The sequence below is a fragment of the Theropithecus gelada genome, chromosome 15 (assembly GCF_003255815.1).
Source record: "Theropithecus gelada isolate Dixy chromosome 15, Tgel_1.0, whole genome shotgun sequence".
In the NCBI taxonomy this organism is placed as follows: Eukaryota; Metazoa; Chordata; class Mammalia; order Primates; family Cercopithecidae; genus Theropithecus; species Theropithecus gelada.
The window spans coordinates 4319239-4335963 of NC_037683.1; the positions used below are offsets into that span (position 1 = coordinate 4319239).

Consider the following 16725-nt stretch of genomic DNA (forward strand, 5'->3'; position numbering starts at 1 on the left):
TGTCGCCTGGTTGGGCCCGGAAATGGGACGTCGCGCCTCCTCGGGGAGTGTAGAAGCAGCCAGGGCCTCTCCAAGCCGCTGCTGTGACAGAAAGTGAGCGAGCTGCCAGAGGATGTCCACCACCACGACAGTCGCCCCCGCGGGGATCCCGGCAGCCCCGGGGCCTGTGAACCCACCGCCCCCGGAGGTCTCCAACCCCAGCAAGCCCGGCCGCAAGACCAACCAGCTGCAGTACATGCAGAATGTGGTGGTGAAGACGCTCTGGAAACACCAGTTCGCCTGGCCCTTCTACCAGCCCGTGGACGCAATCAAACTGAACCTGCCGGTGCGTAGCTGCTGCCTCCCCAAGAGCCACGTTCTGCTGCTGCCGTCCTCTGTCCCCCTCGTGCTGCCCCCACTCCTGGAAAGACTGCCACTCTGGCCTTAGGAAGGTGCTGCTAAGCTGGGGACAGCCTGTGCCTCAGGAAGCCCACAGCACGAAGGCACACAGCGGTCACGTGGGCGTGGGAGAGTCGAGGGCGGTTGCCCCAGGTGCAGGAAATAGGGAGAAGCCACGCACGTCTGGGAGGAAAGCAGGCGGACGGTGATGGGGCTTAGGAGTCGAGGTTCACTGGGGCCTTCTTCTGCCTCACTGGCTCCTGCAGGATGGCCCATCTGCCAGCTTGGCGAGCTCACTTGGAGTTAGAGGCAGAGATGTTGAGGCCTGCCTTCCGGGCGATGGTGCCCTCAGCTGCATGCTCGTTTTTGACCTGGGCCCAAATAGACAAACCCTGAGCATTGCAGAGGAAGCCCTGGGCTGGTGCTTGGTGGCCTGGGCTCTAGGCTCTGCGAGGCCCTGGTCACCTGCAGGTTTAGACCCCGGAAGGTTTGGCCCCATCTCCAGTATGTAGACCTGTCCTGGGGTCTGCCCTAGCCCTGTGGGCTCCCCTCTGCACATGCTTGGGGTCCGGAGAGAGGTTAGGCAGGAGTTTGGAGCTGGCCAAGTGCCCACCTCACCATAGCCCACTGCTGTCAGAGATCAGAAGGTGCCTCTGGGCCAGCCCCAGTCCTCAGTCCACTTGGGAAGGCCAGGCTGTGTCCTTTTGGGAATTGCGAAAATAATTATGTAGAATCTTTCGGTAATGCCTCTGAAAATCTCTTTCCTAGGATTATCATAAAATAATAAAAAACCCAATGGATATGGGGACTATTAAGAAGAGACTAGAAAATAATTATTATTGGAGTGCAAGCGAATGTATGCAGGACTTCAACACCATGTTTACAAATTGTTACATTTATAACAAGGTAAGATGCCAGCCCAGAATGCCGCTTGCAGTAAGGATTCGGGTGCTGTGTGGCGCGGATCCCCCAGCCATTCTTGCCAGTGCCAGGTGGACCTGGGCGCTTTGCAGCAGCTCTTGGGCAGGCTCAAAGCACATCACCTGGCCGGGTGCCATGGCTCACACCTGTAATCCCAGCACTTTGGGAGGCCGAGGTGGGCGGATCTCTTGAGCTCAGGAGTTTGAGATCAACCTGTGCAACATGGTGAAACCCCATCTCTACTAAAAATACAAAAAAATTAGCCGGGTGTGGTGGCAGGCTCCTGTAATCCCATCTACTTGGAAGGCTAAGGCAGGAGAATCAGTTAAACCTGGGAGGTGGAGGTTGCAGTGAGCCGAAATCGTGCCACTACACTCCAGCCTGGGTGACAGAGCAAGATTTCATCTGGAAAAAAAAAAAATGTATATGTATGTATGTATACGTATATATTCATTTAGTTCTCTCCTGTGCTGCCAAATGTTAAATTTTAAGTATTTTTTTGAGCTACAACTAATAATGTCCTTTGGAAGCACACAGCTCCTTTCCTGACCGGTGACCTGGACTCTCTGTGTCTTCAGCCCACAGATGACATTGTGCTAATGGCCCAAGCCTTAGAGAAAATTTTTCTACAAAAAGTGGCCCAGATGCCCCAAGAGGAAGTTGAATTATTACCCCCTGCTCCAAAGGGCAAAGGCCGGAAGCCGTCTGCGGGAGTCCAGAGCGCAGGTACAGGGAGCCAGGGTGGGCAAGGGGCGGGGCCTCTGTGCAGCGGCCCACCGATGGATGGGCTGGGACGCGAGTCCCTTAGCCATCTGAGCTGTTTCCCGTCTGTCGTGAAGAGCTCATGGGTGCTGGGTCTTGGCTGAGTGTGGCCTGTGGGTGATGTTGGAGGGGCAGCTAGCCCAGGGATACAGAAGATATTAATGCTGGAGCTGCTTTTGAGCCCACTCTGGGGAGGAGCTCATGGTCTGGGAGGATCGCCTGTCCCTGCTCTTCACCTCCCAAATCCTGTTCCCCCTTCCAGCTCCAGCCCTGAAGTCACTTCTTCCATGACGCCTGGGGCCTGTGCCCCTCCTAGGACTTTGTCTCTTCAGCACTCATTTTATTCTCTGTGACCTGAGAGTCACTGTCACCTGCCTGGCTCCCTGGTCAAGTAAGACCGCCTCTCCTTGTTGGGGAGCACGGTGGTGATTAGTGCTGTGAGCCCTGGGATCCCACCTGGCCTGGAAACCCGGCCCGCAGGCGTGTCCAGATGGAAAGGCTGACCGAGCGGGATGGTCAGTGCCGTGTGCTATCCCATGTTGCAGATGGGAGAAGCTGGGGGCTTAAGTACAGCCACAGCCTTGGTCACTCAGCTAGTTACTGAGGGAACCGAGTTTGGTACCAGCTTTCTGTGACTCCAGGGTGGCCCTTGACTGCCAGGCCATGGGAGTGCCCTGGTTTCCTTGTTCTGCCTCCTATGGTCTGTGGCGGGGGTCTCCCCTTCATGCGGGGAGCCCTTAGCCAAGATGAGCCAGAGCAGTCCTGCCCCCAAGATGCAGGGTCGGGGGCATCTCAGCATGGAGGGCTCTTCTGGCTGGGGGTTTTGGCAGCACAGAGCTGGCCCCCATGTTCTGGCTGGAGGGGTGGCACTGGAAGCTTCTGGAAATACTAGTAGAGCCTGGCATGCCAAATGTCCCTTCCTTGTCTTGAAGGTACGCAGCAAGTGGCGGCCGTGTCCTCTGTCTCCCCAGCGACCCCCTTTCAGAGCGTGCCCCCCACTGTCTCCCAGACGCCTGTCATCGCTGCCACCCCTGTACCAACCATCACTGCAAACGTCACGTCGGTCCCAGTCCCCCCAGCTGCCGCCCCACCTCCTCCTGCCACACCCATCGTCCCTGTGGTCCCTCCTACGCCGCCTGTCGTCAAGGTGAGCACCCTGAGTCCGGACGGCTGGGGCGTCCGAGCCCAGCCAGGGTTCCTGAGGTGAGGGCAGGAGCGGCGGGCGGGGGGCTCCCGTCTTTCCCTGAGTGCCGGCTCCTGGGAGTGCTTCTCTCCGCGCCCTGGGAGGTCAGGCCGTTGTTCCTGACGCAGATGAGGAGACCTAGGCCTGGGGAGCTGAAGGTCACACAGCTGGTAAGGGAGGGTCTGGCTGAACTTGAACCCCAGCTTCTCTGGCCAGAAGCCCTGGCCAAGGGCTCGGTCAAGGTGGGGAAGGTGTGGGAGAGAAGCAAGGGTGGGGGGGTCCCAGTCCTCCCCTGCTCACAGCCAGGAGTGTGGTGCCAGCTGTACCCACCTGGGTGCATTGTGAGGTGCCGGCACCCAAGCCGGCCCCGCCTGTGGGCTCCACATGGGAGCATGGGGACCCGCCTATCCTGCTCCCCACTTGGCTGGGAGCTTTTCACAGTGGGCCGTGTTGGTCTCGGCAGGGAGTGGGTGCTCCCTGCAAGATTTGGGGCTAGTGAGGCCTGGTGAGTCTCCTGCTTTGAGCAGGGCCCGTGCCAGGCACTTATGTGTATTATCTTCTTCGATTTGATCCTCACAGCAACCCTCTGGGCAGACAGTATTTCCCCCATCTTACAGATGAGGAAGCGGGCGCTCAAAGGGGTTAAATGGCTCGCCCAAGGTAAAACGCCACCTCCGTTGCTTCCCCTCCCCGTGGCCTTCACTGCCTGCACTTATGGGTGGCCCCCGGCCAAGCCGCCTCCCCCAGCGGGGGCTGTTTCTGGAGCATGTCCCATTTGCCACGGCCAGATGAGTCCGTCCCTGCTCCCACCTGCCCTCTGCGGCACGCGCCTGGCGCTTGGCAGCCCGTGGGCGCCTGTCAAGTGTTGTGGATAGCCGGCTCCGGCCCCTGCCAGTCCGAGGGCGGCGGCTTGGCTGGGCAGTGACTGTGGGTGGCTCTCTAGATGGCAGGTGCCGTGGGCTGGCTCCTCTCCTGCTGGGCTAAGATTAGAAGCCGGCTGAGCTGGTCTCAGGGTGCACACTGAGCCCTGGCCCCAGAACGCTGAGGTGATGCCCATGGGTGCTGGGTGCTGAGGCCCTTGCAGGCTGCCCAGAGAGACCTGCACACCCCCAGGGGGCCTGGACATTAAACATGAGTGTCTGCCTGGTGCCTGGCTCCGCCCCCAGGTCACACCCATGGAAGGCTCTGTGGGTCGTCTCCCTCCTCTCCTTGCTTGAAATAGCCTTCAGTGGCTCCCATTGCCGCCGGGATGGAGTCCAGACTCGCCCACTCACCCCCTGAAGTCCCTTGTTCCCAGAGCTGCTGTGGCTGCTTCATGCCTCCTGGTTGGGCTGCCCCTGCCCTGTGTCCGGAATGCTCTCCTGCCTCCTCCTTGTCCCGCAAAACTTGTGTTTGTCTGCGGAGCCCCCGCTGTCAGGCCCTTGTCTGGAACTTTCCTGCTGGTCTCTAAAAGCAGGGAGTTCCCAGGTCTCTGCAGCGCCGAGGTCCCCGGGTCCTGGCCTGGGTGCTTGTTAGGTGTCTGACGAATTGCATGCAGCACCTCACACGGCTTGGGGTGTGAGGTGCGAGCCCACCCGGGACCCCTGAGCCCTCGGGGCTAAGGGAGAAAGGGGTCTCCCCACGCCCAGGTGAGGGCGGGTTTCAGAGTTGAGCCTGAGGGAGAGTCCCAGCCTCACCACTGCCAGCTGTGTGACCTTGGGCCAGTGACATGGCCCCTGAGCCTTGGTGTCCTCTCCTGTGGGGCCGTGCATGTGGCCGCTTAGCCCAGCGCCAGGCAGGCAGACAGACAGTGCCCCAGAAACGCGGCTGCAGTGACATGCGTCTTCGGGGCGGCGGCCTGGTTTCCGGGGCTCACTGGTTATTTCACTGTCGCAGAAAAAGGGCGTGAAGCGGAAAGCAGACACAACCACTCCCACGACATCGGCCATCACTGCCAGCCGTAGTGAGTCACCCCCGCCGTTGTCAGACCCCAAGCAGGCCAAAGTGGTGGCCCGGCGGGAGAGTGGCGGCCGCCCCATCAAGCCTCCCAAGAAGGACCTGGAGGACGGCGAGGTGCCCCAGCACGCAGGCAAGAAGGGCAAGCTGTCAGAGCACCTGCGCTACTGCGACAGCATCCTCAGGGAGATGCTGTCCAAGAAGCACGCGGCCTACGCCTGGCCCTTCTACAAGCCGGTGGACGCCGAGGCCCTGGAGCTGCACGACTACCACGACATCATCAAGCACCCGATGGACCTCAGCACTGTGAAAGTACGTGGCCGCGCGGCAGGCCCTGCTCTGCCCACGTCCTGCGGATCTGCCGTGGGTGCTAATGTCTTGTGCCGGCTGAGTGGGGGCTCTCGGGGAGCAGGGTCTTGCCTGCCGGAGAAGCGCACCCTCCGGGCTGGCCCCTGCGGCCCTGGCTGTGGCTGGCAGGGCCCAGCGAGAAAGGTGTGCCCTGCCCGTGGGTCCCAGAGACTGTGGCTCTGTTGTTGTTTATTCCCATCAACCCCATTTGGTGATTTAATTGATTTCCTTCCCACCTCCCATTCTGTATCATCAGGTCAGGGGGCCCCTAGATCTGGGCCACTCTCACAGTTGGCTCAAGTTTTAAAGCTACACTTTGCCTCCCTCGAGCCCTGGATACAGGCGCCTCACAGCAGACCGGAGTGACGTGGCCGGTGGGGATGGCCTGGCTTCTGTCCCTTAAGTGCCTCCAAGCCCCACCCCCTCACCAGACGGAAGCGGGCCCTGGGCGGGTGGCAGAGCTGAGACTGAGAGCCTGGCCTCCCCCATGCCCGTCTTCTCGAGGCGGCAGCCTCTGCCTGGGCTCTTGTGTGCCTCGCAGCAGGTCAGAGTGAGTCTGGTCCCGGTGTGGGGTGGCGGGGCGGGTGGGGAGTGGCATTTGAGCTGTGCCGCCCCAAGGCAGGGTGAACTCCACCAGGTCTTCCCTGAGCGCCTTTCCAAACTTCTGGCTGGCACCTGGTCTCCCTCTGGGAGAGCTCTGAGCCAGCTCCCAGGGACATGCAGGCGGTGGAGGTGTGGCCAGCCTCCTCTGCCAACTGCTGGTGGCCCTGGGAAGAGCTGCTGGGAGCCCTGTTGGGCAGTTTTTTGTTTTCATCCTGGAAAGCCAGTTGCAGTTATTCTGCACCCCCTGAACCAGGATCCTCTGATGAAAGCCTTTTCTTCCCTGGTTGACTGGATCTCGGCCGGGACAGACCTGGCTGGCTCAGGCCCCAGTGCCGGGTGCACAGTCAGGCGAAAGCCATGAGCGCAGCCGCCTGGCTTCACTGCCGTGGGTGGGGAAGCTGAGGGCCGGAGCCACGCAGCTCAGAAGCTGCCAGGAGCGTCGGCTCCAGCCTCCAGGGCCAGGGTTTGTGTGCCTCTACCACAGCACAGTAACAGGAATTTCTGGAACATCATTGGGGGTTCCAGCGTTTGTGCCAGACTGAAGCTCAGCTTAATTCCGTTTTGGTCGAAGGGTCTGATTTGCCCTGGAAACCATAATAAAGAAGCTCTAGAAAACCAGTTCACTTTAAAGTTGTGATCTGCTTTGTTCGGAGCTTCCCACCTCTGTCTGTCCTGGCGTGGGGAGAAGCCAGGTGCCGTGGCAGCACCTGCTGCCTGCGAGTGTGGCCCAGACGCCGCGGGGAAGGGGCAGTGAATCACCAAGAGAGGCCTCAGGACCTGTAGATTTTACAGATGGAGCTTTTGGGGATGGTTTGCCCCGGCACATGCTAAAACAGAAAAACAAGCTTTTCTCCCAACATCAGAGGCTTTCAGGTCCCTCTGTGCTCCCGGGTTCTTTCTGCCAGCCCTTCCTTCTGGATGGGTCTCATGTCCGAGTGCACAGGGTACGGGCCGTGAATTGGCGGGCGCCCTCTGCGGGTTAGGACCCAGCCCCTCCATCTCACTGGCACCTGGGTGAATGCAGCCTGGACCCCATGGAGTGGTCGGGGTAGATTCGCCCTGCCCTTGCGTGTGTCCTCCCTCAAGGTCCCCGACAAGGTCCCTCTCCTTGAAGCCGTCCCGGGATGGGAAACCCACTCCCTCCGGCACAGTGTGACCTCTTCTTGCCCCAACTGGTGTGTTCCTAGTGGCCACCTTGGAAACATCTGTCGACGATCCTGCCTCTGGCCACTCCCTGGCCAAGCCACCTGCACCTCCCAGCTCTGGGGACTGACTGTGTGCCCCTCCTCACCCCTGCCACCTGGGACTGTCTGCCCAGGCCTTGGCCTCAGTTCTCCGCTTGCCAAAGCCAGGTGGGACCTGCGGTGGGTTTTGCTCTAGGGTCTCTGTGTGGCCGAGTAAACGGGTGGGTGTCGGCCCACACGCCCCCATGGCGTCCACCGCTGTGGGGTTCAGGAACTGCCGCTGGACACGACATGGAGTCCCTGAGGTCCAGCTAGGCCCCTGGGATACTGGGGTGCTTCTGTAAGACGCAAGCTGGCTAACAGCTACTGGCTTCCTCAAGGGAGAAATGACATTTCCTTGTGTAGACTGAGCAGGCCCCTGTCGTTGGTGGAATCTGACTTTGCTGCAGCCTCACGCCGCCCCGGGGCTGCCGAGGGCACGTCGGCGTGTGAAGATTTACCCACTTTGCGTGAAGGGACGCTCTGGACAAGGAAGGGGCTAAAGGACACCCGCGGGAACCTGGGATTTCTCCTTGAGCGCCTTTTTCTTCCAACCGGGAGATCTCTCTGGAGTCCCAGACCCTCCCTGCCAAGCCATCGAGTCACCCTCTCACGTCCTCACTTTGAGCTTCCTTGTATGAGGTGCCGGAGAGCTGGGGTGTCCTGCTGGCCAGGCCGGTAGGCACTGTCCTGGAGCTGGCAGTGGCTCCTGCTCCGGGGTTCATCTCGTGGGGTGTGGCAGAGAGTCCCGAGGCCGCAGGCCACGCTCACTGACCCCTGTCCTGTGTGTTGCAGAGGAAGATGGATGGCCGAGAGTACCCAGACGCACAGGGCTTTGCTGCCGATGTCCGGCTGATGTTCTCGAACTGCTACAAATACAATCCCCCAGACCACGAGGTGGTGGCCATGGCCCGGAAGCTCCAGGTAACCCGAGGTTGGGCACAGGTGGGGTGGCTCAGCTCGGCGCTGTGGGCATCCTGGCCTCGGTGTGGTGTGGGGTGCCCAGGTAATTGTCCAGCTGAGGAAGGCCTCAGCCTCATTCCCTCAACACGTTTTTCCCGAGTGCCAACCAGGTCCTGCCAGGCTCTGAGCTGGGTTCCAGGAGCTGCCACTGGGGCAGGGCAGCCGGTGAGCAGGCAGGACCGCTGGGACTCTGTGGGGGTGTCGCAGCAGTGAGCCTTTCCCTCCAGGGGCTGGCGCATGTACCAGGTGGGAGGGCAGATGCCCTTTCTCCTGTGGCTTCACTGACTGTAGTTTCCAGCAAGTCTCTGTGGCAAGGAGAGGCTTGGACACTAGCCTGACACTGCAGCCGGAGGATGAATGAGATGACAGTGGCTTGTGTAGCGTTTTGCATTTCTGACAACAGAAGTAAAAGGCGGATTGGAGAAAATGCAGGAAGCAGTGGGATGTCTTAAGGGAAAACAGGAGTGTCTTGGTCTGGCTCTCAGCACAGGGACTTTGTGAACATGCACAGACCTCACAGAGATATTTGTGTGTGTGGACGTGTGTGCGTGTGTGGACCTGTGTGCGTGCACGTGTGTGCATGTATGGACCTGTGTGCGTGCTCCTGCCTGCATGTACATTTTTCTGCCAAAGTCCAGGTCCTGCACACATACTTTGGTGTGGGTGGATGCGCCAGAATCTATTACTACCTTTTCTAATTGTGATCGCAGGTGGTTTGCTTTTATCAATAACAGCACCCCTGTTATAAATGTTATTTAATCAAAGGACTTGATTTTGGGAGGAAAGGGGAGAATTATGGGTACGTGTTCTCTTCCAGCGTGCTTTTCCTTTTCAGGGGACCCAGAATGTCGTGTAAGATGTTCACAGTCCTTGCACAGACTGTTTTGAAATCCCCGAGCAGCCCGTGGTATTATTGCGGATGACACAGGACCCATAAAAGGGGCAGAGAGAGAAACTCGTTCCCGCCCTGCGGGTCCTGCTGCCTTTCCCACCCTCCCGTGCACACGGCCTGCCCAAGGTCCTCTCCCAGGCACTGCTGCCATTGCCACCCTCTCTCTGCACTGGGTCCTGCGGGGGATGATGGCAGAGTGGTCCTGGAGGTCCCATTACATCCAGAGGAAGCCATCAGAACCCCGGTTTTATACGGAGACCTTGCTCACTGTGTCTTGAACCCAAAAGACCTTGCAAAGCCCAGTCTCCTGGAGCCTGGTAAATGCTGGGTTGAGTTTAACGAGGGAGCTGAGCATAGAGGACGGAAACCCAGGCTTGCAGACCAAGCAGGGACGCCGGCAGCTCTGCTCCCCCCCACTCCTGCAACAGGTGCTGTTGGATAGACATGGTGCTCACGCCTGTAATCCCAGCACTTTGGGAGGCGGAGGTGGGAGGATCACTTGAGGCCAGGAGTTTGAGACGAGCTGTCTTTACAACAGATTTTCAAAACGAGCCACGTGTGGTGGTGTGTCCCTAGTACCAGCTACTCAGGAGAGTGAGATGGGAGGATCACCTGAGCCCAGGCATTTGAGACTGCAGTGAGCTGTGATTGCACTGCACTCCAGCCTGGGCAACAGAGTGAGACCCTGAGGCTGATGGATTTCCATGACTGAGCACTATTTAGCAATTGTACCATTTTATCAATTGAGCTGTGGGGTTAGAGCCCAACAGCAAAATGACCTGACCTGAATGACCTTCAAGGTTGTCAACCGAATGGGGGCCTGGATCGCTGCTCTGTGGGTTGGGTTGCCTCTGGGGACATCTGAGAGGAGAGCCCGGGATATGAGAGCCTGGGGTGGGCTTTTCCAGAGCTGGGTCCAGCCTGAACAGTGGAGGCACATCACGTGTGCAGACGGTGTGGATTCAGGTTTCTGAGCTTGGCAAAGAAATCTCCCCTCATTTCCGCATCACTGTGCATCCCTGTCTTCACTGAGCCTGGGCTGCCCCAGGGAGGGGGACGTTTGCTGAGAGGGGCTACTGAGGGCCTAGGTCCTGGTCCAAAGGCTTTCCAAAGTCAATTTTGATAGGAAGTTCGGGTGTGATGGCTCACGCCTGTAATCTCAGCACCTTGAGAGGCCAGGGTGGGAGGATCACTTGAGCTCAGGGGTTCAAGACCAGCCTGGGGAACAGAGCAGGACCCTGTCCCTACAGAAAATAAAGTAGGCTGGGCGTGGTGGCTCACACCTGTAATCCTAGCACTTTAGGAGGCCCAGACAGATCACAAGGTCAGGAGTTCAAGAATAGCCTGGCCAACATGGTGAAACTCCGGCTCTACTAAAAATACAAAAAATTAGCTGGGAGTGGTGGTACGCACCTGTGATCCCAGCTACTTGGGAAGCTGAGGCAGGAGAATCACTTGAAACCAGGGTGTGGAGGATGCAGTGAGCTGAGATCATGCCATTGCACTCCAGCCTGGGCAAAAGAGCAAGACTCTGTCTCGAGAGAAAAAAAAAAAAGTAAAATATATATATATAAAATAAAATATTTACATATATATTTATATTTGAGACAGGGTCTCACTCTGTCACCCAGGCTGGAGTGCAATGGCATGATTTCAGCTCGCTGCAGCCTCGACCTCCTGGGTTCAAGTAATCCACCCATCACAGCCTTCTGAGCAGCTAGGATCACAGGCGTGTGCCGCCATGACTGGCTAATTTTTATATTTTTTTGTAAATAAAATATTGATAGGACTAGACTTTGGCCTTTTGGACCAACTTTTGGAGTTAACGCTTCATGAGATATGATGCTCCAGTCAGTTCCGGGGTGAAGAGATGGGAAGAGGTCAACACTCGGACTCCTGTGGCTGTGGAGGACCCTGTCCAGGCTCAAAGGAAGACACTCTTTCCCATTTCACAGCAGCGGCAGCCCCGGGGAGCTTCGGGCCAGCAGGCTAGAAGGATGCGTGCATCTTCTAGAGAGGGCTCATGGAGTTGGTGAAGGGAGCTGTGGGCCAGCTCCTGTGTCCCCTGCTCCCAGGCCTGTCCCCAGGAATTGCCTGGGGAGGGAGGGAGGGCGAGTTGGAAGCGACCACAGCCCCCCAGGCAGGCGGGACCCTGTCTCCTCCTGGCCCGACCTTCCTAACAGCTGTGTGTGCTGCCCCAGGGGCACTTCAGGAACCCTGAGGGCCCACACCAAGGGGCAGCCCCATGGGGGTCCATGTCTTCAGGGCAACCTCTGTTCTCCCGCAGGACGTGTTTGAGATGAGGTTTGCCAAGATGCCGGATGAGCCCGTGGAGGCGCCGGCACTGCCTGCCCCCGCGGCCCCCGTGGTGAGCAAGGGTGCTGAGAGCAGCCGTAGCAGCGAGGAAAGCTCTTCGGATTCAGGCAGCTCGGACTCAGAGGAGGAGCGGGCCACCAGGCTGGCAGAGCTGCAGGAGCAGGTGGGCACTGGCATACCTGGGTAGGGTTCAGGGGCTGAGGCAGGATTGCTGGCATGGCAGCCCAAGGTCTGTCCCTTTGCATGGTTCCCTCCTCTGCCCTGTGTCCCACAGCAGCCGCCGCAGTGCTTCCTCGTAAAGGCACTCGGAGTGCCCTCCCCAGGTCTGTTCTGGCGTGGTGCGAGCCTAACCCACAGCACACATGGGTGGCTGCGCTGACTCGTGGCTGGGATGTTTCTGGAGACCTGGGTGGCCTCAGGTGGGAGCTCAGTGGTCATGTGTGGTTATGTGTGCCTTGCTCTGCTTGAGAAAGGCCTGTGAGGCACTTGCAGAGGCTGCAGTAGTGCTTGGGCTCCAAGCAGTCACTTGCAGTGGGGTGGGGTGCGGGCTCCAGGGTCCTGAGGGCCCTGCCATGCAGCTGCCCAGCCCCAACCCAGCCCAGCCCCAGTCCAGCCCAGCCGCCAGGCTGTGGTTCCCCCCCCTTCTCTGCCTCGCTTTCCTCGTGTGCAGTATGGGACAGATGTCGCCCCCTCTGAGCTGTCTCGAGGTCGAATTGAGAAAGATGTGAATTGTTTCCCCAAACCTCTGGCAGCCAGCCAGGTGCATGATTTCTGGGACCCCAGATTGAGAGAAAATAGAGCAGGGCTGTCGAGTCAGGAGGGGAACAGCATGAATCAGGGCTGCAAGGACAGCGATGGCCCTGCAGTCCCCAGAGCTGGGCCGGACATTTGATTTTGAAGTGGCAAGGACACACAGCGGGGAAGACGTCTGTGAGGTGGCAGCTCCTCCACCCACCCACTGTCTTCCTTGCACAGACCACCCAGAGGCAGGGACAGGCTGTGTCCTCACCTGGGCAGTGCCTCTCCTCTCCCATGGGGTGGCTGCAGTGGGGAGGGCGAGGCGCTTGGCACACTGCCAGCTGCAGGGCGGCCCTGGATGAATGCTGGCTGTTGGCAGTGGTTGGTTTTAACCCCAGAGACCTGCGTGTTATCAAATGGCTTCCCAGAAGTTACTGATGAAAATCTCCTTTGTGTGGGCATTTAAACTTCTAGAGAGTCCTTCCTCATCTAAACAGTGGTGATAAAAATGTTAGCTGCCCACCTAATGTAGATGACGGGTTCATGGCTGCAGCAAACCACCGTGGCACATGTATACCTATGTAACAGACCTGCACGTTCTGCACATGTATCCCAGAACTTAAAGTATAATAAGTTCTTTTTAAAAAGTTAGCTGCCCTTAGCTGCCCTGTTGTGCCGCCTGTGCAGTGCTGAACCTGTGGCCAGGCATCTCTTCCCCACTGCAGGTGAGGAAGCCGAGGCGGAGAGGACTCATGACTCACTAGGGGTCACAGGGGAGTGAGGGGCAGAGCAGGGCCCGGGTGCTCCTGGTTCACCTCCGTGCCCAGTGGAGGCAGCTCCGACATCGCCCCAGGCCCCCTCCCATCCAGGGCCCCAGGCAGCCCCAGTGGTGGGGGCTGTGCCCGACGCCTGCTCAGCTGCCCGCTCTTTTCCAGCTGAAGGCCGTGCATGAGCAGCTGGCCGCCCTGTCTCAGGCCCCCGTAAACAAACCAAAGAAGAAGAAGGAGAAGAAGGAGAAGGAGAAGAAGAAGAAGGATAAGGAGAAGGAGAAGGAGAAGCACAAGGTGAAGGCCGAGGAAGAGAAGAAGGCCAAGGTGGCTCCGCCTGCCAAGCAGGCCCAGCAGAAGAAGGCTCCTGCTAAGAAGGCCAACAGCACGACCGTGGCCGGCAGGTGGGCTCCAGACCTGCTCAGGCTCCAAGAGCCCGGCGCTCAGTGTGCTATGGGGGCTCACGTAGCAGCAGTGCTGGGATTGGGGGCATTGTGCCTTGGCCACCTGGAAACCAGGGTGATGAGGGCAGGGAGACTGAGGACCTGATGAGACCTATGCTGGGAAGTCCGGGGGCTCAGGTGGTGCTGCTCAGCTGTCTGCAGGGCAGGCCTGGATTCTGGGCATGGAAGTGCTGCCACGGCCTGGTCTCCACATCTTGAAGCTTTTGGGATGTTTTCCTGGTCTGGGCCAAGGATCTTGACTTGGGGGAGTTGAATGCCCCATTTTGGGCTTGCCCATAGGCAGGGAGCAGGGGTGGTGGAATCGTGCACAGCTGCATTCAGCCTCCTTGAGCCCGTGCTGTGGCTGGACACCACCCTGAAGAGTGTCTGCTGGGGACACGCAGGAGCCACAAAGCAATATGAGCTAGTAGGGAAGGAGCTCAGGCCTAGGATTCCTCTGCCAGCCAGGTAGAAGGGAGGCTTCCCGGGGCGGGAGGTAACAGCTGTGTGGGAGCAAGCTTGGCAGCCGAGGGCTGGGGAGGGAGTTCCAACAACAGGGAACAGTGGGTACAAAGCCGCAGAGGCAGCAGGACGTGTTCCTTTTGGGAATGAGGGCAAATTTGGCACCACTGAAAAAAAACAAGTTGGGAAAAGAGGTGAGTTGAGGCTGCTGAGATCGGCCGGCTTCGTTTGAGGTATTCACGCTTCCTTTCCAAGCAGATGAAGGGGAGTTAGGATTTAAACTCAGCACGGTCGGATCCTTGCCGCTATGGAGAAGAGCTTAGTGGGAATCTGGAATGGAAGACAGGATACCTACCCCTTTGGAGGTTATCGTGGTTGTGCAGGCAAGATAAATTGGTGTGGCTCTGGAGATAGAATAACTTGGGAGGCGGCATGGCCAGGTCCTGGTGCTTGGAGGGGAGAGGAGAGGAGCCTGGGGGTCCTGGGTTTGCGCTTGGACGGCTGGGTCAGCCATTGATGGAGATAGTGAGTGGAATGGTCAGGGTAGGTCTTTCCTTCCCTTCTTTTCTCCCTCCTTCTTTCCTTTTTGGAGGGGAATGCAAAAATCCATTTTTCTTTTTTTTCCTTTTTTTTTTTTTTTTTGAGACGGAGTCTCGCTCTGCCGCCCAGGCTGGAGTGCAATGGCCGGATCTCAGCTCACTGCAAGCTCCGCCTCCCGGGTTCACGCCATTCTCCTGCCTCAGCCTCCCAAGTAGCTGGGACTACAGGCACCCGCCACCACGCCCGGCTAGTTTTTTGTAATTTTTAGTAGAGACGGGGTTTCACCATGTTAGCCAGGATGGTCTCGATCTCCTGACCTCGTGATCCACCCGTCTCGGCCTCCCAAAGTGCTGGGATTACAGGCTTGAGCCACCGCAAAAATCCATTTTTCTTATACAGGTTGAGTATCCTTTATCTAAAATAAGGGTGTTTCTAGAATAAAAAGTGCTTCAGATTTTGGATTTTTTCAGATTGTGGAATTTTTGCATTATACTCCCCACTGAGCATCTCAAATCTGAAAATCTGAAATGCTCCAGTGAGCATTTCCTTTGAGCGTCACGTTAAGACTCAGACAGTTTCAGATTTTGGAGCATTTTGGATTTTTGGTTTTGGGATACCCAGCCTGTATTATCTTTGTCTGGTTTTAGTATCATTATAATGCTGGCCTGAAAAACGAGTTGGGGCCAGGTGTGGTGCCTCCCACCTGTAATCCCAGCACTTTGGGAGGCCAAGGCAGGAGGATCACTTGAGCTCAGGAGTTTGAGACCACCATGAGCAACACAGTGGGACTCTTATCGCTTTAAAAAAAAAAAGAAAAAAAAGTCTTGGGATATAATATTTGAGTGATTAGAGGCAATTAAAAAATGATTTAAGGCCAAGTGCAGTGGCTCACACCTGTAATCTCAGAAGTTTGGGAGGCTGAGGCAGGCGGATCAGCTGAGGTCAGGAGTTCAAGACTAGCATGGCCAACATGGTAAAACCCTGTCTCTACTAAAAATAGAAAAAATTAGCCGGGTGCGGTGGTGGGCGCCTGTAATCCCAGCTACTCGGGAGGCTGAGATAGGAGAATCGCTTGAACCCAGGAGGCAGAGGTTGCAGTAAGCTAAGATCATGCCACTGCACTCTAACCTGGGTGACAGTGAGACGCCTCAGAAAAAAAAAAAAAAAAAAAAGATTTGTTTTCTGGAGTAAATTTATAGAATTGATATTAATACTTAAATGTTTGGTAGGATTCACTAGCAAAACCATCTGAGCCTGGAGTTTTGATTGTTGGAAAGTTTTTAATCATGAATTCAATTATTTTAATAGGTATAGACTTATTAGATTATCAGTTTCTTCTTGAGTGAGTTTTAGAGGTTTATGCCTTTGAAGGCGTTAATCCATTCCACTCAGATTGTCAAACTTACGGACATAAGTTTATTGGTTAGTATTTCTCTATTATCCTTTTATTGTCTGTAGGACCTGTAGTGGTGTGTCTTTTTCATTCCTGATATTGGTAATTTGTGTCTTTTTTCTTGGTGAATCTGGATAGAGACGTACCAATTTTATTGATCTTTCAAAGAAACATAATTAGATTTCACTGATTTTTTTAAAAAATGTTTTTACTTTTATTTATTTCTCATCTTCACTGTTTCCTTTTGCTTAGACTTGGCTTCTTTTTAGACTTGGCTTCTTTTTACAAGGTAGAAGATTAGATTACTGACTTGAAACCTTTTTTTTATTTTAAAAATTTTTTTGAGAAGGGGTCTTGCTCTGTCACCCAGGCTGGAGTGCAGTGGCACGATCTGGGCTCACTGCAACCTCCGCCTCCCGGGTTCAAGTGATTCTCCTGCCTCAGCATCCCAAGTAGCTGGGATTACAGGTGCCCGCCACCATGGCTGGCTCATTTTTGCTTTCTTAGTAAGGACAGGGTTTTGCCATGTTGGCCAGGCTGGTCTCAAACTCCTGACCTCAGGTGATCCACCCGCCTCGGCCTCCCAAAGTGCTGGGATTACAGGCGTGAGCCACTGCGCCCGTCCCTGCATTGTCCTTTTTTCCTGAAAATATTCCTTTTTCTGAAGTTTACTTTGTCTGAAATTAATGTAGCTACCCCAGCTTTCTTTTGACTAATGTTTGCATGGTATATATTTTTTCTCACTTTTTTCCTTTTAACCTACCTAGAACATTATATTTAAAGTGGCATTTGTGTAGACACTATGTAAGTTGGGTCTTGTGTTTTTTTTTTTTTTTTTTTTTTTTTTTTTTTTTTTTG

General features: G+C 56.4%; 1 protein-coding gene across 2 annotated transcripts in view; it reads left to right on the forward strand.

Annotated features, from left to right (window-relative positions):
• BRD3 (bromodomain containing 3) overlaps window positions 1–16725 on the forward strand; it is a 24198-nt gene continuing 7473 nt past the window's right edge. For both annotated transcript variants that reach the window (XM_025359070.1, XM_025359071.1), the window contains exons 1-8: window positions 1–325; window positions 1147–1284; window positions 1878–2025; window positions 2994–3208; window positions 5120–5491; window positions 8149–8277; window positions 11496–11687; window positions 13198–13433. In XM_025359070.1, the coding sequence (XP_025214855.1) occupies window positions 113–325; window positions 1147–1284; window positions 1878–2025; window positions 2994–3208; window positions 5120–5491; window positions 8149–8277; window positions 11496–11687; window positions 13198–13433 (1643 nt within the window). In that variant the 5' untranslated portion in view covers window positions 1–112. The remainder of the gene's footprint in view (window positions 326–1146; window positions 1285–1877; window positions 2026–2993; window positions 3209–5119; window positions 5492–8148; window positions 8278–11495; window positions 11688–13197; window positions 13434–16725) is intronic.